Source organism: Equus caballus, chromosome 6 (assembly GCF_041296265.1).
Source record: "Equus caballus isolate H_3958 breed thoroughbred chromosome 6, TB-T2T, whole genome shotgun sequence".
Lineage (NCBI taxonomy): Eukaryota > Metazoa > Chordata > Mammalia > Perissodactyla > Equidae > Equus > Equus caballus.
In genome coordinates this window covers 74,229,538-74,254,572 of record NC_091689.1, presented here as the reverse complement: position 1 = coordinate 74,254,572, position 25,035 = coordinate 74,229,538, and the positions used below count along the sequence as shown (strand labels likewise).

Here is a 25,035-nt window from a genome sequence, read left to right as displayed (position 1 = left end):
TATGCTAAGCTAGGCTCTACATCGGACTGGTAATCCAACGTTTCAAAATCAAATAGATTAACTATGAATAATAACAACAGAAGATAGCACAAATATTAATAAATGACAACCCAAAATACTCCCTCCCCTGCTATTTAAGTTAAGCTTTCCTACCAGTTATATTCTTAAGAGAACCTCTCCTTCAAAGAACTATAATTTAGGTGGCAAATAAAAATAACATTAAATCACTCATTCATTCAACACACACTTATCAAGCACTTACTACTAAGTGTCGAGCCTAGGCACTCTGTTAGGTAGTCAGGTTAAGATACAGTCTCTGATTTCAAGTAACTCAGAGACTTTTCAAAGGTCACTTCTAGGTTTATGACTCCATCCATCATCCATATAACAAATATTCCTTGTGAGCCCACTACTTGCCAATCACTGTTCTAGGTAATGGAAATAAAGCAGTAAACAAAACAAAGTCCTTGCTCTTATGAAGCTTCTATTATGGTGAGAGGAGACAAGCAAACAAATAAAAACATGTCAAGTGGTAAAAAAAAAAAAACGCTATAAAGAAAAATAAGTCAGAGTAAAAAGACAGAAGGGCAGTAACTTTATATAGGGTAATGATATTCATATTCATGCTGAAGATACAACTAATGAGCAAATTTTTATTCTCTCTTTTAACGGCTATCTTGAAAGGCACCCATCTTCCTCCACATCACCACATTAAACAGGATTTTCTCAGTCTCCATTCTCCTTACATTCCTCCAAGCATCTGATACTGCTGACTACCTCCATTTTGAAACTCTCCTGGCCTACATGACAAATTTCCTATCCAGGTTCTTATCTTTTACCATTGAGGTGGCATCAATATAAACTGCACAATAACATCTAGGATTTAATTAAGATCTTCTACCCAACCAAGGGATACAGATTTTAATCAATGTGGAAATGGTCAGAACCTTGAGAAAAGATTTAATTTTGTCCTTAATTTCCAATAGTGTTTAGAAGATTATACAATAATATAATGACATTTACTCAATGCAATGGAGAATAACAACATCAAAAATAAATATTTATACAACATGTTACAACTTAAAAAGCCCTTTCACGTTTTATTTACTTCATTTAATTCTCATAAAGTGATAATACTCTATGAGGCAGGTAATATTTCCATATTGAAACTCTTTTAAATTTTGCTATGGAGAATAAGCATATGTGAGGAGGATTAGAGAGAAAATGATTACTACTTTTTAAATCTTAGGTAAGATAGTCTCCAGGCTTATTCCATTCCAAAATTATATTTCACATTATATTTAAGATACAGCTAGAAGGTTTTGTCCTATAACTGTTCCTAGCAATATATTTAATCTATTAAAAATAAGATCCTAACTTTTCAGAATGTCATCATTAAAATTAAATTTAAATACCTATCTTTAAGTTTTTTAACATTTAAAAAAATGTTTAAAAGTATAATGAAAAACATAAGAAATATCTGTAATTCCAATATTCAAAAATAACATTTGCTAACATTTTGGTATACTTAATATTTCTTTCAGCTCATCCCCATCAAGGTTAATAGTTTTTTTAATTGCTTCATACTAACTACAATATTAATATTCTCTAAAAAGCAGCTTGCTTTTTATTTAAAAAACCAAAAAGTAAACAAGGGTAGGGGACCAAACTGATCAAAATTACTGTGAAATCAAATCAAACAATCTTTATGATTTTTTAAATTGTAATTTCAGAGTCACAAATGGAAAAAGACAATAAATGTTTACTGGGCTGGCCCCATGGCTGAGTGGTTGAAGTTCCACGCACTCTGCTTTGGCGGCCCAGTTTCGTGGGTCTGGATCCCAGGTACAGACCTACACCATTCATCAGCCATGCTGTGGAGGCATCCCACATATAAAGTAGAGGAAGACTGGCACAGATGTTAGCTCAGGGCTAAACTTCCTCAAGCAAAAAAAACCAGGAAGATTGGTAATGGATGTTAGCTCAGGGTAAATCTTCCTCACCAAAAAATAAATATAAATAAATAAATAAAATTTTTACGTAACTACCACGTGCAAAGTGATAGGAACAAAAGATTATGTACTTTAAGAAGACTGGATTCTCACCTGTTCAATCTCTTTGGTTTTTGATGCTATAGCTTTAGAGCGACTGGTTAGCTGACTGTCTTCAAATAATTCTATGCCATCTGTTGCATTTGACTCAGGTTCTTCTGTCTGGTCAATGAACAGTGGTGCCGTGGATCCCGCCTTTAAAAAGAAATAGAAATCTTTCACTGCTTTCTTAAAGGACATACAGCATTTCAGATGACTGTATATAGGCACTAAGTGGCAGATTATATCAAGACAAAGTGCTAAGTTTAACCTGTTTTAAGAAAAAAAAACACTTTCAATTTCACTATGCATAATGAGCATATGTGAGGAGGACTAAAGAGAAAGTTATTGCTATTTTTTAAATTTTAGGTGACACAAGGCCTTTAGGTTTATTTCAACCCCAAAATTATATTTCAGACTATATTAAGATACAGTTAGAAGGTTTTGCCCTGTAACTACTCCTTTACCAATCTATTTAAGAAGCACTGAAGAAAAGAAGTCCAATGGGAAGTGAGAAGAGAGTGTACACATAAACAAATATACTAAAAAGGAACACAGAAAAGGCTTCTACTTTCAGAAGTTAAAAATACTTTGCTCCTGTGGCCTAAGAATTTATTGAAATAACTGAAAAGGAAATCCCAAAAAAGCAATAATGATCACTTCTATTTTAGAGCAACAATTCATTGATGAGTAATACACAAAAAGCCCACAACCAATTATTACACTTTCTAAAAACACTTTTGATGAAAAGAGAAAAGCTGAATGAGAGAAAATTATTATTAAACTACATTCATTAGTTTATTCAAAAATTTACTATATGACAAACGCCAAGCACTGTTCTAGGAACACTGGATTATGAATGAACAGAACAGACAAAAGTTCTTGCCTTCATGGTGCTTGCAGTAAGCAATAACCTGGAGAAAACTGTAAATTTTGAGCTCACATATTTTACTGTTGCAATAGTTTACTGTTAAGTCGGTGGGAGGTAAGGGAAGAAATAAGAAACCTGTACTTATTAACAAGTTTAACAAAAACTCAAGGTTTTTGTGATTGAAGTAGCAGCAAACAGCAACAGGTTAGAGAAGTTACAAGACATATACTAATTAGTGGTATTTTTCACCACTAAAAGCAGTGGCATTCCAAAACCTAATGTGTTATATACCGTCACAATCTCTTTAGAGAGTAACTGAGCAGCATTTATCAAAATTTAGCACATGTCCCTTTTACCCACCAACTTCAGTCCAAGGAACTTAATCTATAGATACACACATGAGCAACAGATGTTAAGATATGGCTGCCATTAATAACAAACAATTGAAAATAACCTACATGTCCATCATTAGGAGATTGCTCAAATAAATTGTGCACTATCTAGAACTGTAGAATACTTAAAAGGACAGTCTATATATGTTGTACGATATACAGTAATTTTTATCCTGCCAAGTCCTGGAGGTTATTCTCTAAAATATATGACAATTGTGTCAAAAAAGAAAGAGCGGAGGAAAGTATGGGTATATATACATTTAGGTGTATATATGAATAGACTACCTCTGGATGGATACAATCTATGGGGAAAAAATGATAAGAAAGGTTGCCTCAATAGGGATAACTTAGAAGTAAGGAATAGAATGGAGAGGAGATACTGTACATACTTTGGTGCCATTTCAATTTCTGACACCTTCATGTATAATGTACTTTTTAAAAAACCTAGTTTTTACAAGTCTGAGTTATATATTTTAAGGGATTTAAATTCAAAGCATATGAATCATCTAAGGGGAGAGGATTCTGGGAAAACAGCAGTGTGGGAAGCACCAGGTGCTCTCTCCAAATCTACACAAAAATTATACTGGCAGACTTTCTCTTCGTAACTATTTTGGAACACTGGACTTTGCTGAAGCCTTGCACCTTACAGGGGAAGACATGGACAGTAAATTGAGGTTAAATTCAGCTTTTAGTAGAGTACTGGCTGCCCATCACCCACCTCTAGTCACTTGGCAGGAAGCTATGCACGTGTTCCTACAGCAGACTGCACATAGCTTCCACGAGACAGGTTGGGCAAAAAGTACCCATCCTCCAACTAGTGGGGAACTGTGCTCTGATTACTGATTGCTGCTTCTGATCACAGAGGTGTAGACAAAGAGGCAGACAACCATTGCCGTTGTACCTCCTAGCATTGTTGTGTTGCAAGTCCCTCCCACTCCAGCTGAAGTGACTTCCAGGGGAGTTAAAAGGCCAGCACCATTCTCGCTCCATTCTTCACCTTTTCTTCTTTCAGGAGCCAGGCATTAAAGATTAGGACATCCAAAATAATTGTATATATAGGCAAAGTTAGAAAGTGACCGCCCGTTCCAGGGGAAAGGCTCAGAAAGACTTGAGAAGACTAAGTTTACACCTCAAGCTGATCCTCAGCACAGAAACTGCTTACAACAATCAAAGCACAAAAAAAGTAATAAAAAACAGCAAATCCTTGGGAAGAAGGAGAATCTGATTTCAAGAGTTATCACATTATTAGATTCAAATGCTCAGTCTTCAACAAAAAATCACAAGGCATACAAAGAAACAGGAAAGTGTGGTCCATTTAAAGGAAAAAAATTAATCAACAGACAGTGTCCCTGAAAAAGACTGAACGGCAGATCTACGAGACAAAAAACTTTAACATAACTATCTCTCAAGATGCTCAAAGAACTAAAGAAAGATGTGGAGAAAGACAAGAAAATGATGCGTGAAATATCAATAAAGAGACAGAAAATATAAAAAGAAACCAAAAAAGCAATTCCAGAGCTGAAAATCACAATAACTGAAATGAAAACTTCACTAGAAGGAGTCAAAGGCAGATTTGAACAGGCAAAAGAAAGAATTAGTGAATTGAAGATAGGACAATGGGGATTATTGAGTCTGAGGAAAAGGAAAAAGACTGGGACAGCCCAGGTGGCCTATGTTTAAGTTCAGCGTGGTCCACTTCAGCAGCCCAGGTTCAGTTTCTGGGCACAGACCTATACCACTCATCTGTCAGTTACCATGCTGTGGTGGTGGCTCACATACAAAAAGGGGAAGATTGGCAGTGGATGTTAGCTCAGGGTGAATCTCCCTCAGCAAAAAAAAAAAAGAAAGAAAAAGAAAAAACACCGAAGAAAAGTGAACAGAGCCTAAAGGACCTGTGGGACATCATTAATGGAACCAACATACATATTGTGGGAGTCCCAGAAGGAGAAGAGAGAGAGAAAGGCGCAGAGAGATATTTGAAGAAATTTTCAAATTTGATAAAAGACCTGAATACAAACATCCAAGAAGCTCAACAAACCCCAAGTAAGATGAACTCAAAGAGACTCACAACAAGACATATTATAATCAAACTCTCAAAAGGCAAAGAGAATCTTGAAAGCAGTGAGAAGTGAAATCATCACAGAGAAGGGATTCTCACTAAGATTAAGCAGATTTCCCATTGAAAATTTTTGGAGGCCAGAAGACAACGGACTCAAATGTTCAAAGTGCTTAAAAACAAAAACAACTGTCAGCCAAGAATCCTATATCCACCAAAACTGTCCTTCAAAAGGGAGGGAGAAATTAAGACATTTCCAGATAAACAAAAGCTGAGAGAGTTCATGATTACTAGATTTGCCACACAAGAAATGCTCAAGAAAATCTTCCAAGGTGAGATAAATGGACACTAGACAGTAATCTGAAGCCATCTGTAGAAATAAAGATCTCAATAAAGGTAAACGCATGGGCAATTACAAAAGCTAGTATTACTGTAACAACAGTTTGCAACTGCACTTTTTGTTTTCTACATGATTTAAGAGACTTACATTTAAAGAAAACAAATTCTTAGTGTAAAAACCAGTATTACTATAAGGTTGTTTTGTAACTCCAAATCTTGTTTTCTAGATAATTTAAGAGACTAACGCATTTAAAATAATTGTTAGTTTATGTTTTGGGGCACACAATATATAAACACGTAATTTTGTAAAATCAACAACCAAAAGGGGTGGAGACACAGCAGTAAAGGAGCAGAGTTTTTATATGATATTTAAGTTAAGCTGGCATAAATTCAAATTAGTGTCATAACTTTAGGATGTTAAATGTAATCTCCAAGCTAATCACAAACTAGCTATAGGATATACAAAAAGAAAGAATTTAAACACTTAAGTGGAAAAAAATCAACTAAACAAAAGAAGACAGAAATGCAGGAAATGAGGCACAAAAAAGCTATAGGGCATGTAGCAAACACACAAACAAATAGCACAATGAGAGAAGTAAGTCTCCCTTTCTCAGTAATTACAAATTCTCCAGTTAAAAGACAGAGCCTGGCAAAATGAATAGAAACATATGATCCAACTATATGCTGAGGACAAGAGACTCACTTGAGACCCAAAGACAGAAATAGGTTGAAAGTGAAAAGATGGAAAAAGATATTTTGTGCAAACAGTAACCAAAAGGGAGCAAGGGTGGCTACAATACTATCAGACAAAACAGACTTTCAATCAAAAAAGGTTATTAGACAAGGACATTATATATTAATAACAGGTTCAATATAGCAAGACGCTATAACAATTATAAACATTTATGCACCTAATGACAGAACATCATTCTGTGTATCTTTGAGATGATGGATGTTAACTAAACTTTTTGTGGTAATCATTTCATAATATATCTAAGTCACGTCATTATTATCTTGTACACATTAAACTTATACAGTGCTGTATGTCAATTATATCTCAATAAAACTGGAAAAAAGAACTTAGTAATTAAATTTAGTTTAGTTAGTTAGATATATATTATCCAAAGTACTGGAGGGAAAACAAGATAAGTGCTTGAGATACATTCTATATATATATATAAAACTAGTAAGAAAAAAAATTTTTAATAAAGGCAATATAAAGCCATCAGAGAAAAACAAAGCAGGCTTAAATTTTACAATAGGAAGGGGAGGAAAGAGAAATCAAGAAAGATCTTGAATTTTATTTTCTCAAACACTATTGATGCCACCGAATGAATATGAATTTGAAAGAGGTTCATGGAAGATGGGCATTCTTCACTGGGGACAGAGTAAGTGGAGACACTGAAGCAGAAAATGACATCTTATATGTGGATATAACGTATTTCACATTTAAATAAGAAACACGTTAAAATTTTCCTCTACAGCAAGAAGCAACCTGTTCTACTGGGACATTCCAAAAGCCTTCAAATAATTTGCTTTTCATTCTGATAGCCAAAAGCAAAACTCTCACAGCCATTTGTTGAAGGATAGTAAGTTATCTCTACAAAACATGACTGCAAGCTCCTTGACAGTTATGCTGGTGTCTCTAATGCAGAACACTGCTCATGCTGCTGCTCAACATTAATGATGTACACCAGGTAACAAACATACTGAAGTAATCTCACTCCCACTCCCACTCACCATGCCTTTGCTCCAACAAAAGATCATGTCTCACCTATGACCTCACTGACAGATTTTTAAGATTATTTACTTCTCATTAATTCAAAATCTAGCAAATTCTGGGCATATTTTAGAGAAAAAATAAGGAGGTTAAAAAAAAGTTTTTGTAGCTCCAATGTCACTGACTACTCAGAGTCAAGATGCAGTTAAACGATGATAAAAGAATGTAAGTAGAATATTTAAAATCGGGGAAAGGCAGATAGTGAGGTTTTTTTTAATAAAGAGATACAAAAAATTATGGGGAGAGGATGAATATATCTTAACAAAGCCTTGCTAACTGCAGATAAAGTATTTAGCAAACAATAAAGTAGTATTTTTGGAGGTTTTGGTTTTAAGTACTCTAAGAAAAATTATCAGTTCTCCAAAACAGGAATTTTTTTTTTTTTTTTGAGGAAGATTAGCCCTGAGCTAACATCTGCTGCCAATCCTTCTCTTTTTGCTGAGAAAGACTGGCCCTGAGCTAACATCTGTGTCCACCTTCCTCTACTTTATATGTGGAACGCCTGCCACAGCATGGCTCAACAAGCAGTGTGTAGGTCTGCACCTGAGATCTGAACTGGTGAACCCAGGGCTGCCGAAGCGGAACATCAGAACTTAACTACTGTGCTATCTGGTCAGCCCCCAAAACAGCAATTTTTGATATCTATTATTAATATAAAATAATTATATAAATTATTTATATAATTTATATAAATTATATTACTATAAAATATTCATAATAAAGAATAAATTAAAAAACATATCTATTATTAATATAAAAACCATTATTCTAAATTATTAAAGAAAATAGGCAAAATGACCCTATTAAATGTATTACTGCATTGTTCATGCTTTTAAATACTGCTGGGAAAGTGCCAAAGAGGGACAGCTTGATGTTTTTGATACATTTACTTGAGAATATGCATAAATCTCTATCTACTATTATAGCTATAATAACAAGGAAATCTAGACCTATTTAAGAACAACTGATATCTAAATGACACATCAGCATTTTAAAAAAGAAAAGCTCTATTTGCATAAGTACTGATAAGGTCTGTACTGGTTTGTACTTTCTGTGAGCAGTGTACATTAGCTACTTTGCAAAGGATCTTTTCATAGTGTATGAAGATGTATATACGTATATAATTTGCACGTCTAATTCCAACGCTTGATCTCTTTTGTCAAAGGATCTTCCATAAAAGTCATCCAACAATATATTAAAAAGCCAGAAGATTTTAATACTCTCTGCCTATCATGTCAAAGTGATTCCTCTAGTACCAAATCCTGAATCTAAAAGCTTAATTTTACCCATGAAATGTCTGTATTTCCCATTCGAGATGCTATAAGTGATAGAGGAATTTTTCAGTTCATTTTCAAATATTTTAATACAAACATTTCATAAATAGTATCTTATGAACCCTAAAATGCTCTAATTTTTCGGTACTCAAGACGCATCAAAGGTCACAGGTAGCCTAAACAATGCATGATTTCATTTCTTGGGATATTTATGAGATCATTTGCACAGAGTATAACACACACTATAAATATAGCTCAAGATCCAAGGTCTAATTAGATTTTTTTCTGAATTCACTGGTTTATGAACAGTGGCTTAGCATGATTTCCAGAGACACTTTCAACAGCAAGGCCCATAAAAGCAGCATTTAAATAATATATTTTCCTTATATTTCATATTTATACTATTCTTACACATCTAAACTATCAGAGATATTCACACACAGTATAATTATCGAGTTCAGAGTCATTCATATTCATACTATTACTGTGTGTGGTAAATTTTAATAATCTATGAGGACATTTTCCCCAAACATATTTTAAAATACTAGAATAAACCACATTTTTCCATCCATAATTTAAAATCCAGACAAAGCTCTCAGACGTGAAACATAAAGGAGAAATTATGCCTTACCTCATACTCAGAAATTTCAGGTAAGTTACTCTCATCCGCCTTCTCTAGCTTTTCAGCAGCCCACTTGCTTGCAGCCTCAGCAAGTTCCTTTTCAGTTAGCCTACTGGGTTTGTCTAACACCTAATAAAAACAAAAGACTAGCTCTGTTACAATTCTCAGGGGCTTTTAAACTTCAAATACATCAAGAAGTATACCCCACATACAGTTAAAATCATATAAGCCTTCACATTTATATAGAGAACAAGAACATTCTTTATTTGCTTTTTCAAAAATATTAAACATAGAATTTCTTTAAGAAGCAATTCCTTTGGGACATATAGACTAGACTGACTCAAATTCATTTACATAACCTTCAGAAATTCATTTAGGGAACAAAACAAGACACTGTCAATATACTAAAAGTATTTAGAATATATGAGACATCACACTTATTTCAACTTTCTATCCTGAATCATATTTAATGAAATAAATGTCAAAATTTCATCAAGGTAAATTTCTAATTAAAGCAAGAGAAAAGTCCAGATATGCTATTTTTATAATTCATAATAATTTATACAATTCCTACTCTTTATACAAAATTTATACATTTAAATCTCATTTCGTGATCTCTACTACTACTTCCCTTCTTCAACCACATGCAACACTAAACAAGGTGTGGGATTTGGACTTACAGACAGAACTGGGTTTGAATGGAAGTGGCTGCACTTGCTGGGTAGATGATCACACATAATTTATGATACTGTGAGCCTTGGTTTCCTCATTCACAAAATAAGGCTTAATAATATTCACTGTTTTACAAAGTAATTCTGAGAATCAAGAGAGGTAACAGACCTGAAAACAGCTAGCATAATGCTTGGTACTTTAGCTTTTCTTTCTTTTCCATATTGATTGCTATAAATCTGTTATACTAAAACATAGATCAATCAGTTCATGGGGTCAATATAAAAAGGAAGAAAATGTTTTTTTCTAGATCACAGATGATTCCCACAATACTGTTTAGACCTGTGTCATAGAATAAGATGTAAAATTTGTAAGGCAAAAATTAGAAAAATTATTTCCTTAGGCCTTTATGGTAACTCTTGGATTCCACTCTATTTCGTTAGCATACATTTTCAAAACTCTGGCCCTTTACCCTGAATTTTGTCACCACCTCGAAACTCACATCATTGATTCCAAATATATCTTCTATGGATGACAGTATAAGTAAAAATTCCCATGTCATGACACACTACCATTTATAAAGTGCTTTTACACACAAACCAAAAAAAAAGTATTTTAAATAAATCGAATTCCATGAAGGTGTTTGGGCAGACTTCATTAGCCCAACTATAAATGCTGAGCTGGAACTGAAAACTAGGTGTTCCAGATGAAAAAGGCCCTTGACCTCCCTCCATAGCTTATTCAATTTACCAAACTACTGGCTTGCCATCCATAACATTTACTAAAATAATAACAATGTATTTACATGGAATGTTTCCAGTCATTGAGGAAGCCTATCTTACTCTGAAGCCGTACCCATTCATAAGGTTACAAACGTACAAGTAATACCTTTATTATTATTTAATAATAAGATTAAACAGTTTTAAAAAAAAAGGACACACATATACATGGATATTCCAAGAAAAAAAATTTATACTCCACTTTTCTTTGTATCTGTTTTGAAAGGAAAGTTATAGAGCAAAACAAAACATCATAAGTTATTTCCAGTAAAGAAGTCAAATCTTCTATAACTGAATCCTTCTATTCATCTGTCATTAAATCTGCACACTTGAAAAATTCTCATTTGAAACTAACCTGTAACAGCAGAAAATAAACTCCGAAAAATTATTCGTACATGAGGGCAGCCATAACGTTTAAAAGAAAAAGTCCTCCACCAAATTAGGAAATCTAGGTAATAAAGCTCCCCACAGCTATCACGTAACCCCGCAAAAAGGACACAGGAGGCTGCACTTACCCAATATATAAAATGATTATACATCTAAAATTCTGGAATTCTCATTCCATTTTTGGACAAAAATGCAAACATCTATGTAAACTGTCAGAGGAAAATATCTAAAATCCATTATGGTTGTTCCCCACTAAATATGTTTTAACATGTACCACAAAGTCCTACGTGATAACTCATATTTACATTGCATTATAGTTCAGGTAAATGAAAACTTCACATATCATAATTTAAATATTCAGAGTGACTTGGATGGGCAAGTACTATTTACTTTTCTTTCATTTCTACCCAACAAGAAGAACAAGCCAATCTCTCAGCTGGGTAAGGAACCATTGATATGGTAAGACAGAACCAAAAAAACCAATCAATCTTTCATACTCAAAACCCAGCATTCGAAAATCCTCAGACTTCCAAGAAAGCTCTAAAGACACAAGTTGTCACAAAAACACCTTCTTTATTTCTTTGAGGTAGGGAAGCAGCCGGCCCCTGAACACCAGCCTGCCAGGTGATGTCTGCTTTTGCTGAAAAGCCAAACATACCACAGAGGGAAAAACAAAAAGAAGTGAAGAAAGAGAATACAAGTAACAACGTTACACATAGAGAGAGAGTGTGAGGTCGGTGAAAAGAACCTCTAAGCGCAGAGAACAGATGGAAACAGCAACACTGAAAAATTTGAAGTTTTGAGGATTAGAACCATAGATCATCTTTTCAACATGTTTTGGGAGGCCAGGAGGGTAAGAATGAGAACGATGCAGTGAAGAGTAGCTCCGTCCTTGAGAAAATTATTTAACTTCTGAGCCTTTTCTATAAAATGTATACACCTACTTTTTTTTTTAAATTGCAAAATAATTACAACCATAGGGTTAGCTAACACCTGCATCACATCACATAATTACCATTTCTTTCTTGTGGGGAAAACATTTAAGATCTCTTATCAAATTCCAAGTATAAAATACAGTACTATTAACTATAATCACTATGCTATCAATTGCATCTCCAAAACCTGTTCATATTATAGCTGGAAGTTTGCAATCTCTGACTAACATCTCCCCTTTTCCCTCACCCATCAGCCCCTGGTAACCAGCCTTCTCGTCTCTGTTTCTGTGAATTCAGAAATTCACAGAATTTTTAGATTCCACATATAAGCAAGATCATACAGTACTTGTCTTTCTCTGCCTGACTTATTTCACTTAGCATAACACCCTCAGGTTCCAACCATATTGTTGCAAATGGCTGGATGTCCTTCTTTCTCACAGGAATAATATTCCATTGTTGTATACCATATCTTCCTTATCCATTCATCGACTGAGGGACACGTAGGTTATCTTCATGTCTTGGCTATCACAAATAATGCTGCAATGAACATAGAAGTGTAGAAATCTCTTCAAAATCCTGTTTTGATTTCCTTTGGAAATCTACTCAGAAGTGGTTTGCTGGAGCATATAGTGCTATTTTTAATTTTTTGAGGAAACTTCCATACTGTTTTCCTTTGTGGCTGCACCAACTTCCATTCCCACTAACAGTACAGGGCTCCCTTTCCTCTACACCCTCACCAACACTTGTTATCTCATCTTTTTGATGACACTCTTTCCAACAGGTATGAGGTGATATCTCATTGTGGTTCTGATTTGCATTTCCCTGATGATTAGTGATGTTGAGCACCTTTTCATGTACCTGTTGGCCATTTGTATCTCTTCTTTGGAAAAATGTCTTCAGTTTCTCTGCCCATTTTTTAATCAAATTTTTTAGTTTTTTACTATTGAGATGTATGGGTTCTTTGCATATCTTGGATATTAGCCCCTTATCAGATATATGATTTGCAAACATCTTCTCCAATTCCATAGGATACTTCTTCATTTTGTTGATGGTTTCCTTTGCTGTGCAGAAACTTTTTAATTCAATGAAGTTCCACTTGTTTACTTTTGCTTTGGTTGCCTTTGCTTTTGGTGTCAAATCCAAAGTATCATTGCCCAGAATGACATCAAGGAGCTTACCAACTGTTTTCTTCTAAGACTTCTATTGTTTCACATCTTACGTTCAAGTCTTTAATATACTTGGAGTGGATTTTCGTATGTCGTGTAAAATAGGGGTCCAGTTTCATTCCTTTTTATGTGGCTATCCAGTTTTCCCAACAGCATTTATTGAAGAGACTGTCCCCTCCCCATTGTATATTCCTGGTTTTTTCATTTGTAAATTAATTTACCATATATGCAGGAGGTTGTTCTGAGCTCTCTATTCTGTTCCATTGATCTATGTGTTTGCTTTTATGCCAATTCCATACTGGTTTGATTACTATAGCTGTGTAATAAATTTTGAAATCAGGAAGTGTGATGTCTTCAGCTTTGTTCTTCTTTCTCAAGATTGATTTGGCTACTCAAGGTCTTTTGCGATTCCATACAAATTTTAGGATTTTTTTTTCTATTTCTGTGAAAAATTACATTGAAACTTTGATAGGAATTGCATTGAATCTGTAGAGTGCTTTGGGTAGTGTAGGCATTTTAACAACATTAATTCTTCCAATCCATGAACACAAAATATCTTTCCATTTATGTGTCTTCTTCAATTTCCTTCATCAATGTCTTACAGTTTTCAGTGTACAGATCATTTGCCTCCTTGGTTAAATTTATTCCTAAGTATTTCATTCTTTTTGATGCTCTTGCAAATGGGATTGTTTTCTTAATTTCTGTTTCTGATAGTTTGTTATTAGTGTATAAAATGCAACTGACTTTTGTATATTGATTTTGTATCTTGCAACTTTACTGAATTTGCATTTTAAGTTTTTTTGTTTTCTGGTTTTTTTTGGTGAGAAGGATTGGCTCTGAGCTACCACCTGTTGCCAATCTTCCTCTTTTTTTTTCCTCCCCAAAGCCACAGCACATATATATCCTCGCTGATGGTCACTCTAGTTCTTCCACGTGGGATGCCACCACAGCATGGCTTGATGAGCGGTGTGCAGGTCCACACCCAGGATCCAAACCGGCAAACCGTGGGACACCAAAGCAGAGCGCACAAACTTAACCACTAGGCCACGGGGCCGGCTCCTATGTTATTAGTTCTAACAGTTTTTTTGGTGAAGTGTTTAGGGTTTTCCATATATATCACGTCATCTAAAAACAGAGTTTCACTTCTTCGTTTCCAATTTGGATGCATTTTCTTTCTTTTTCTTGCCTCACTGCTCTGGCTAGGACTTCCAGTACTACGTTGATTAAAAGTGGGGAGAGTAGCCACCCTTGTCTTGTTCCTAATCTTAGAGGAAAAGCTTTCAGCTTTTCACTGTTGGGTATGATGTTAGCTGTGGGCTGTCATATATAGGCTTTATTATGTTGAGGTACATTCCCTCTATACCTAGTTTGTTCAGAGTTTTTTATCATGAACGGATATTGAATTTTGTCAAATGCTTTTTCTGCATCTATTGAGATGATCATAGGATTTTTATCCTTCGTTTTGCTAATGTGGTGTATCACATTGATTGATTTGTGGAAGCTGAGCCATCCTTGCATCCCTAGAATAAATCTCACTTGATCATGGTGTATGATCCTTTTAACGTGCTGTTGAATTTGGTTTACTAATATTTTGTTGAGGATTTTTGCATCCATGTTAATCCAGGATATTGGCTTGTAATTTTCTTTTCTTGTAGTGTCCTTATCTGGTTTTGGTATCAAGGTAATGCTGGCCTCATAAAATGAGTTTAGAAGTATTGCCTCCTCTTCTATTTTTTGGAAGAGGTTGAGAAGTACTGGTATTCTTTAAATTTCTGGAAGAATTCACTAGTGAAATAATTTGAGAAAATTATTTAACTTCTACTTATATCATAGGATTTCTGTATGAATTAATAAGAGAAGAAAATACTTAATATAGTATCCGGAATCAAGTTATTATACAACAAATGTTAGGTTTCTGCCTAAACCCCCACTTCCAAAATAAAAGCACAGCCTATGCCCCATCTGAATATTCATTGCCAACTGGTTACGGTCAAGATGAGCCAAGACCATAGTACGTACTAATTTTAGCATAACCTGTGGAAAAAGTTCTATGAGAAAACTGCTCATTTTCTCTGGTAGTTACTTTCAAGTTGTAGTTACTTAAAATTCAAGTTTTTAAATGCGGCAAATTACATCCCCCTACATTAGGTATGACAGTAAAGAATACAAGCATTTGTGATAGTCTATCTCATTTACTTTTTAATTCCTCTTTAAGTTGATTTTAGAAATATAACAAACCTTTGATGAAGGAACTGCTGAAGAACTTGAGGGTGAAGTGTCTCTTGATGTTTTCAAAGACTGAACAGGTCTCTCTTTACCTATATGAGAAAATATGAAATGCAATTTTCTAGCTTGTTTGTTTTCAATTAGAATAACTTTGTAATTGAATAAATGGGGGGGTTGGTACATTCATTTTAGCACTGAAGTCTTCATTACATTATTAAATTAAATCTGTTAATTTTTAAATCCACCCATCTCTCTCAGAGGCTGGGCACCATCACAAATCTCAAATAAACTAGAACCAATGGACATCATATACGGCAATCTAGGCCATATCAATGCCACTTAACAAGCACAGGACCACTGAGAAGGCCTCAAGAAAGGAAAAAAACATTTTAAAATCATAAATACTTCCTCCTCGAAGTTCCCAAAAGTTAATTTTTAATAAATCACAATAAAAACCCGAGGGTGGTTATTATATAGATACCACCAAAGAGAACTAGTTAATTAAGCGGTAGCTCAAAGAGAGAGGCATGTACAAATTTTAGTAGGTATCCCTGAAATGTTGAGATAGTTTAAAAAATAAAAATAAAAACTAGAACACTATAACCTAGAGCACTAATCCAGTGCTTGGTATGAATGAGTACCCAAATATTTGTTAAATGGTTAAAAATAAATCTGTATGAGCTAAAGTCACTAACCTTTATCTTTAGTCACTTCAGACACTCACATAGTACTCTATGTATACCATTGTTTTTATAGAAACTTAAGCCAGAAAACACATTTAAATATTACCATAGCCAGTTCAACAACAACAAAAAAATGGGTTTATTTAAATAATAGCAAGCTGTTACTGATAGAAAAACATTTTATTAAACTGTCTATATGTGTCAAATATAACATAAATCCTCTGCTCTTAATTGCTAGGAAAACTGACAATTACAGAGGAGAAAGTGGCACCAAGTTTAGAGGGACACAGAAGCTGGTTATGACTGAACAGCGGGTTAAGGCCAGGAAAGCAGTCAACAGCAAAAGCAGAGACAAAACAATCTTGAAACTGAGGCAAAGCCAGCTTCAGTCAAAAAGCCTCTTAAGCTCTTCCTGCTATGATCGAGATAGCTAAGTAAGGGCCTGCAGGCTCAAAGGCTTCCAACCACCTAGGGCAGTAGTGAGTAACATCTTTTTCCAATGTCTGCAGACTCACAAAGGTTTTCTCAGGACACCCCAGCCCCACCCTCCCCAGGGACATTCAGCAAAGTGTGAAGATATTTTTGATTGCTACAAGTGGGAGAGTGCCACTGGCACATAGTAAGTAGAGGCTAGGGATGCTGCCAAACATCCTACAGATGCAAAGGACAGCCTTCCACAGCAAAGAATTATACAGCCTCAAATGTCAATAGTGCCAAGGTGGAGAACTGCTCTAGGCACACTATTCCAACTCTGAAGTTCCAACAGTCTCAAAACAGACATACTCCCAGAACCTCCTTTTTTTTTTTTTTCTTTTTTTGCTGAGGAAGATTCACCCTGAGCTAACATCTGTTGCCTATCTTCCTCTATTTTGTAAGTGGGTCACCACCACAGCATGGCCACTGACAAGTGGTGTAGGTCCGTGTCTAGGAACTAAACCCAGGCTACTGAAGTGGAGTGCACCAAACTTAACCACTAGGCCATGGGGCTGGCCCCTAGAATCCTTTACTTTGTGGTATCATTAAGAGGCTTTCACACTAATCAAGCTTAAAAGTTCCTGCAGACCTTAAAAATCAAAAGTAAAATGATACCAACCATCACTATGTCCCCAAATGACTAAGAGCATGGTTTATTTAGTCATTCCCTGCTGTATTTCCATTGCATATGGCAAATTCCACATCGTACTGTGACAGTGTCAATTTATCCCACTGCACCAAAACTCCTAGAGGAACAAGTATCACAGCTTATTTATTTCTGAATATCCAGGACCAACTAGCTTGATTCCTTTAAGAAAAGAGTAGGCACTCAAAAATTACATGAAAAGATGAAGTATTTTTCTACCCTTAGGATGCAATAATGACCTCCCCATCCTATTCTGATATGCAATTCCTTAAAAGAAGATAAGCAGCTGGACCAATCAGCACAGCACACTATCCTAATTAAAGGCATAATTATAGGCTCAATTTTGGCACGTAGCAGCTAGACACAGAAAAAAATCTTCCATAAGCAGCTGTTAATCTCTTACATAGCATTTCCTTCACAAACAAGACACCAGCACTACAGGTATGCCAAGTATGATGCCCAAGTGCAGACTTGGGATCTTCCCTGAATTTAGCTGCATAGGGCTATTTTAAGCTGATTTCAACCAATCTCAGAGTGCAGAAGCGAAGGAACACTGAAGGGTAGGGCAGGTGGTTTATGATATATCCACATATATTCATATATACCTGTGGCATGAAGTGGAAGGGCAGGCAAGAAGCAAAAGATAAGGAAAAGGGATGATACAGATGGCAGCAGAAAGAGCACAGAAAAGGCAAATAGAAATCCCCTGACCCTACTGTTGTCAGGTCCTATCTGCCACTGACTTGTCTATTCTATGGATCTCAATCTCCGATGAGGTGGCTGTTCCTGACCAAGAATGGCTAGCCCAGACAACCAACCCATATATCCCCCCAAATCCTACTTTCTGAGTCTACTGCTGGTCGACTCTGGTTCCGACAGTAGAATGATGGAGCAGTTATACACTTCTCCCATTTCTATAACCTCTACCAATTCAAGCCCCCCACCCCTTCACAATCCCAAATCAAAATCTAGCTCAAAACTCACCTCTTTCTGGCTTTCCTTGATTCTGCCGTTTGTAGGAGGCACCAGCACGCACGGACTCTAGGGAAAGGTGGGCAGGGAGGAATTAACACCAGCACCTCTGTGCCCAGGAGGAACAAGAGAAGAACCCAGAAGTAGGAGTGATGAGAACAGGAACTTCTGAGCATTTGCTGGTAACCCTAACCTCTTTCCTATCCTGCCTTCAAGTTGGGCTGCCTGAGCAACCACCACTCAAGAGGAATAAATAACAGAACAGAAGAAAATCTCTGTTTCAGATCAGAAGGTAATTGGGTCCAAGAACAATGAAGTATGAAGACGACGCTAACCAAGGATAGCATAGGCAGAAAGGAATGAGAAAAGGATAAGATGCCAAAAGTTGAAGATGGGGATCCTGTCTTACTCATCATTCTAAGCACCTAATCTCTCAAGTTGACATTGAAAGGATTGGTTAAAGAATGACACCAAAAAATCAAGAGTGAAAGATAAATCACCTTTAGAAGTCAAAAAGAACACTGCGAAGGTTTTCATATATCATATCAGTTCCCTGAGCTTACAATGGTTATCTGCAAGGAGTCATTTTGACTTGCTCTCAACAAGTAGCCTATTACTAAATCTTGCTATTCTTTTTAAAGATTTTACTTTTCCTTTTTCTCCCAAAGCCACCCAGTACATAGTTGTGTATTTTTTAGTTGTGGGTCCTTCTGGTTGTGGCATGTGGGATGCCGTCTCAGCATGGTTTGATGAGGGGTGCCATGTCTGTGCCCAGGATTCGAACTGGCGAAACCCTGGGCCCCCGAAGCAGAGCATGCAAACTTAACCACTCAGCCACGGGGCTGGCCCCTTGCTATTCTTTTTATACAAACTTTCTCACACACTCATGCACTGCCTAATGACGCTTCAGTCAACAACAGACCCCACATACCATGGTGGTCCTTTAAGACTAGTACCACATAGCCTAGGTATATAGTAGGCTATACCACCTAGGTTTGTATAAGCACATTCTAGGATGTTCATACAATGATGAAATCACCTAACAATGCATTTCTCAGAACATAACCCTTTCTTTAAGCAACACATAACTGTAAATGATTTTCTTTACAAACAAATCCACAGTTACTGTCTTGGTTGAACCCCTAATTATTCCATATTTAAAATCTTGTAAATATGTTGTTAGCTTCCTCACCTGCAAACTCTTAATGATGCACATATAATCAGCTTTCTAAAGAGCCTAAATATACAAGTAGGAGCTCCCAGATATCTTTCCAATAAGAAACAAACTTAACATTTATTTCAAACTCTTCTATTATAGCTTCCAGATTGCCACTTTTACCTTTTTTTCTGAGAAAACACACATTTTCTGAATTGTTTTGACACTGTCAGCATCCTGAATGAAAAACATGTTTCAAGAAATGTCACATAAATATTGGTATCCTACTTTTCTAAGAATGTTGTTGAAGATGCAGTATCCTCCTTTCATTGTTCACTGATCTCTCTGTCATTAGGAAAACTTTAGTTCCTCCTGAGCAGCTGATTTGTTTTTATCTACAGTATACCGTGAACACTATTATTGCTCATTTTCTCTTGTTTTGGGAAAATTCTTAGTTCACCTATAGCAACTGTTGAGAGCCTTATAATAGGCATTTATTTCATATATTACTAACTTTATTCTTACTTTTATTTTCATATCCTTATTTCCCTTCTACACAAAATTCTTCATCCATTTACTTAATCCTGTTTTATTAAGTGGTTATTTTGTAAGTCTGCCTCAAATTCTTCATAGATCAAGAGATTAGGACAGTTATATTTTACAAGAGTGTCTGGAGTCTGGGGGCTGGCTCATATTAGCTGGTGAGCGTGGACTGTCCACGTCTCTTCCCAACTCTAAGTGACTCCACATCAGTAGCCTGAAATCAGTCATGGTGGTAATATTCACTCCATGGATATTGGCAAATGTCACAAGTCAGGTGTTCTTCCCCTGAAGAGTCAGTTTACTCACACAACACTGCTGCTGTGTTTATTGATTTTTTGTTTTTTTCGAGGAAGATTAGCCCTGAGCTAACTACTGCCAGTCCCGCTCTTTTTGCTGAGGAAGCCTGGCCCCTGAGCTAACATCCATGCCCATCTTCCTCTACTTTATATGTGGGACGCCTACCACAGCATGGCGTGCCAAGCAGTGCCATGTCCGCACCCAGGATCCAAACCGGCGAACCCCGGGCCGCTGAGAAGCGGAACGTGTGCACTTAACTGCTGTGCCACCGGGCCGGCCCCTGTTTATTGATTTTGATTCCAAATTTCACAGACATTGTAGAAATTTCCACATTTAATTACAGATTCCTATCTATGTTGCCTTAAACAGGCCTGGGCTATTTAATAATATCCTAACAGACTAGTAAAACCATCCAGCTGAAACAAATAAGTGGTTGTTTTAATCCACTAAGTTTTACAGTATTTTTTTTAATACAGCAAGAGATAACAGAAACAACTCCACTTACTTAAACTCTTCACCCAGAGTTTCCAATGATCTGTTTATTTTAAAACTAAAGGTCTTTCTTCTTTTCCTTCATGACAGCATTTTAACAATTTATACACAGGTTTTTCTTAGTATTTTGCCAGCTGATTTTCACGCCTTTGTACTTCCGTATTTGTCCTCCTCCATCTTCCTAACTACATCTTTCTCTTCGTCTTCGTTGGTGGTTGTTCCTTAAATCTAAGTGTTCGTCCTAAGCTCAATCCTTTTTGCTCTGCTATTCTTAGGTGGCAACGACCAACACTATGAATAGAAATGTCTCTCAAATCCACTTTCACTCACGTGTCTATATTTCTAACTGACAGAATGCTCCTCCTCGGCTATTTAGCCATTACCTCAAATTCAGCTCACACATGATCTTAGTAAGCAGACACTAACTCCCTGCTTGAAAGCAGGACAAAAAGGCTCAACACATTCCCATCTTTGCTGTGACTTGCTAAAGAAGAGGAGTTCCAAATTAGGATGAAGGAAAGAAACTAGGAAAGGAAAATTCTGAAGGTGACAGCATGGAAATCAAAATCCAAATCAATATATTGGTGAATGAAAGAATAAATGGGGAGGAAGAATATGGAGGGGAATTTCAAATACTGGTTCCATAGGTCAGGTAAAAAGTTCTTCCCAGGCAGGTGAAATCAAAGCCAGAGAAGCAGCTTAATGTTTCAACAAACATTTAGAAGTTCTGTAACAATTTAACAATATTTGGTACGCTTTATAATAGCTGATATGAATACAAATACTAACAATATTTGATGATGCTTTGAATATAATTGTAAATCTGATACGATCTTTCAGAAATACACTTTCTTCCTGACATTTTTCTGATGAAAGCAATGATGAACCTAGCCAGACTCATCCAATCTTATCATGTGTTATTAATTATTGATAACCCATGTAGAAACAAAAGACATTACTAGGGGAAAAAAAATTAAAATCACCATTAGAGATGATAAAGTTAGGGGCTATGTCTTGCAAACTATTAAATTCTTGGTACAGTGCCTAATGGACAGGAACAAAACAGACACCTCTGAATGAAAGTCTTATCAACAAAACAAACTTCACAGCACAGGTAGTACATTCATCTCTCCTTTGATAGCTGAATCTTTGAAAGAGAAATTTAGATATGAATAAATAAAGATGTGGTGCCTACAAAGATGCTAAGGAAATGATTTATGTTTCTGGATCATGGATGAAGATATGCAAATTTGGGGCTCTTGGTTCAGAAGAACATGATTTCCCAGAGATCTACTGGTTTAGTCAAGAAGATATGAAATAGAAAACGGAGAGATGCAAGACAAATGTTCTTGCGGTAATGACACCAAAAACCAACAGGAAAAAAACCCCCAACCATATAGAGGGATAGAGAAAGCTTTGCACCATCTCTGCTTCCCCAAAATAGTCACCTTTAGGAGGTTAGATATGCAACAAGTTAAAGCAAAGGTGTATTAACTATGAATACTTGGAAGGACACTTCTCAATAGAACTCTCCTTTAACACATCAGCTAAACCCACGAGAGCACCTTTAAAAATATAAACAAAACATGACACCATCTGCACCTACTATGAATGTGTACAACTGACATATCATACTAAGTCCTAAAAGAAGGATGCTATAAATGCCTACCCATATGGAAACATTATTAATTGATTACTGTTTTAGATCCTTGATCACTCAGATGCCAGAAAAACTACAGCTGTACTCCTAGAATTCACCCAGGGAACTCACAGCCAAAGTCTCTTGTGAGTAAACAATGGATTCTCAAACAAGAAGAATGTATTGTAGAATCTAATTCAACAGCACACTGATAGCCTGGATCAGGTAAAAGTACAAGATCTTCCAGGAAAATACTAACTTACTCTTCAAGCACAGCTCACAGTACAGCTCATCTCAATAACCCTTCTCCACTTGCATCGTTCCACCAACTTCTACCCAGCCTTCAGATATCACCTAAAATGTTTATTCCTGTGCACTGACTTGTTTGCCTCCCTCACTAGGTCATAAACTCAGAGGGCAAAGACTGGGTCTGTCTTGCTTGGCAAACCATTTACGTGAAATACATTTTTACTGAACACTGTATGAGTATTGAACATAAGTACAGTGACTTTCAAACCAAGAAACACTATGATATTCAGCTGCTATGAGAATAGGTTTATCCTCCCTTCCTGCTGCCTAATAGACAGGATTTGATGTTAAAGCCTTATTTCCATATCTCCAATACCACTCTAAACCTGCACAGAAAGGCCTTCTTTCTAAGGGCAGAATTAAATCCCCAAATTTTATGGGAATTTCAGTTATAATCCAAAAATTTATGTGGACCTCCAAATTTATGCACAGCCAACAGGTCTGAAGACGTGTCTTTTCCCATTACACTGAAGCTCAATAATGTAGTCTGTCTTTCACATAAACTCTTCTCAAAATAGTTTTTTAACTCTTGTACATTTTCAGTTATCTTAGAAGATGTGCTTTCAGAAAGTATTAAACATTGATGAATAATAGTTTTTCTTTAAAATAGCTTTTATTCTTAATGATGGCTGATACCAAGAAAATAAAGGGAGGATGGGCCCAAAGTCAGAGCTACAGAAAAACAGATACAGATCAACAAAAGCAATAAACTTGCAAATCTTCCATAGCAATGATACTTCAAAAATTCAACCAAAATGTCACACAACCTAATCAATACATGAGCATCACTGTTAAATTTAACATTAATCCATAGCAAATGTTTCCAATGAAGTAACAAAGAGGTACTTTGTAAGTACTTACATAATCATCCCTAGGAGCCACAAGAGATTTACAAAAACAAAGTAAGGCAATCTTTATGTCACTGTTTTGATAGAGGAATGCTTTGTAACTTGAGTTTCCACAAAGCACCTGACAAAGTCTTCCATGAAATCCTCAAGTGGAAAGGAAGACAAGATGGGGGATCACAACTGGTTGAATAATAGCAAACAATGCAGATAAATGGTTGAGGTCCAGAGAGAGGTCTCTAGAGGTTTCTATATTTGACCTTATGCTACTCAACATAATTATTAATGATTAGTACAAAACACATAAAGCATACTTCATATGCAGGTAAAACAAAGCTATTTTTATCTGCTGCTAATATATACAAGATTTAAAGATCTTGATGGAAAAGAATAATAAGCCAAAGTTAATTAGGTAAAATTTAGCATTCCTAGATTTTTTAAAATGTATTAACTACACACGAACAATTGCATCTCAAAAAAGTACAGGCTGAAGGGCTTTTGTTTAAGAGTAATATATGTGAAAATGGCTTAGGTTTCAGTTGCCTATAGTCTTATAAGGGCCAGTAATACAATGTGGTTGACAAAACTAAAGTTCCCTTTTAGCCTCACAACTTAAAAGGAACAGAAAGAAAATTAGGAAAGCAAAAGGTCTGAAAACCATGTCAAATAAAGAAACTAAATATATTTAAATCTGAAGAAACTAAATATATTTAAACCTGGAAAAAATAATCATGAAGATTATGATGGTACTTTTCAAATATATAAAAGGTTAACAACATAAAAAGAGGAAATATCTTCGTGGCTCTCAGACAAATAACTAGCATTAGGTAGCTGTTGCAAGAAAAGATTTTAATTGTTTTAGAAAAAATGAGCTATATAAAGATGGAAAGACTGGATTATGATACAGTAAACATCACAAGAAGTACTTTAACAAAGAATGGGTACGGAAGACTGAACTTGTAATCTCCGGTGTCACCAATAATGCTAATATCCTAAAAAAGGTAAATAAAAGTATAAGATAGGAAAACAATGGGATTCATTTGAGAAAGGGGAGAAAAAAGTAAATAAATAGCTGAGAGAGTTGGCAAATGGGGAGATGTTTGGTTAGATTAATTAGAATAAAAATAAACTTAAGGTAAAAATATACAAGGTATCTATAACAAAACAATTTTAACCAGAAAAATATCATAAAAAACAAGGGGAAGGGAAATGAGGTTAACTCGTACAACCTATACTGTTAGCATGTAAATATGGACAAAAAAATGAACGAATAATAATGTTATAGTCACAGTATGGCCAGGTTAGCCCAATTAAGTTATAGGCAGAAAATTCTTACACATACAGCATAAAAGGAGAACAACAGTTTGATTTGGGAGGATAAGTACTCTAAAGC

The 25,035-nt window shown here is 35.7% G+C and overlaps 1 protein-coding gene across 16 annotated transcripts in view; it reads right to left on the bottom strand.

Annotated features, from left to right (window-relative positions):
• Positions 1-25,035, bottom strand: part of PPHLN1 (periphilin 1) — a 130,301-nt gene that overhangs the window by 40,891 nt on the left and 64,375 nt on the right. For 8 of the 16 annotated variants that reach the window (XM_005611088.3, XM_014740961.3, XM_005611086.3 and 5 more), the window contains 4 exons: positions 18,374-18,430; positions 15,599-15,678; positions 9,434-9,553; positions 2,106-2,246 (listed from right to left, as the gene is read on the bottom strand). In XM_005611088.3, the coding sequence (XP_005611145.1) occupies positions 2,106-2,246; positions 9,434-9,553; positions 15,599-15,678; positions 18,374-18,430 (398 nt within the window). The remainder of the gene's footprint in view (positions 1-2,105; positions 2,247-9,433; positions 9,554-15,598; positions 15,679-18,373; positions 18,431-25,035) is intronic. The other 8 variants (XM_070271261.1, XM_070271266.1, XM_070271259.1 and 5 more) reach the window with 1 other exon arrangement.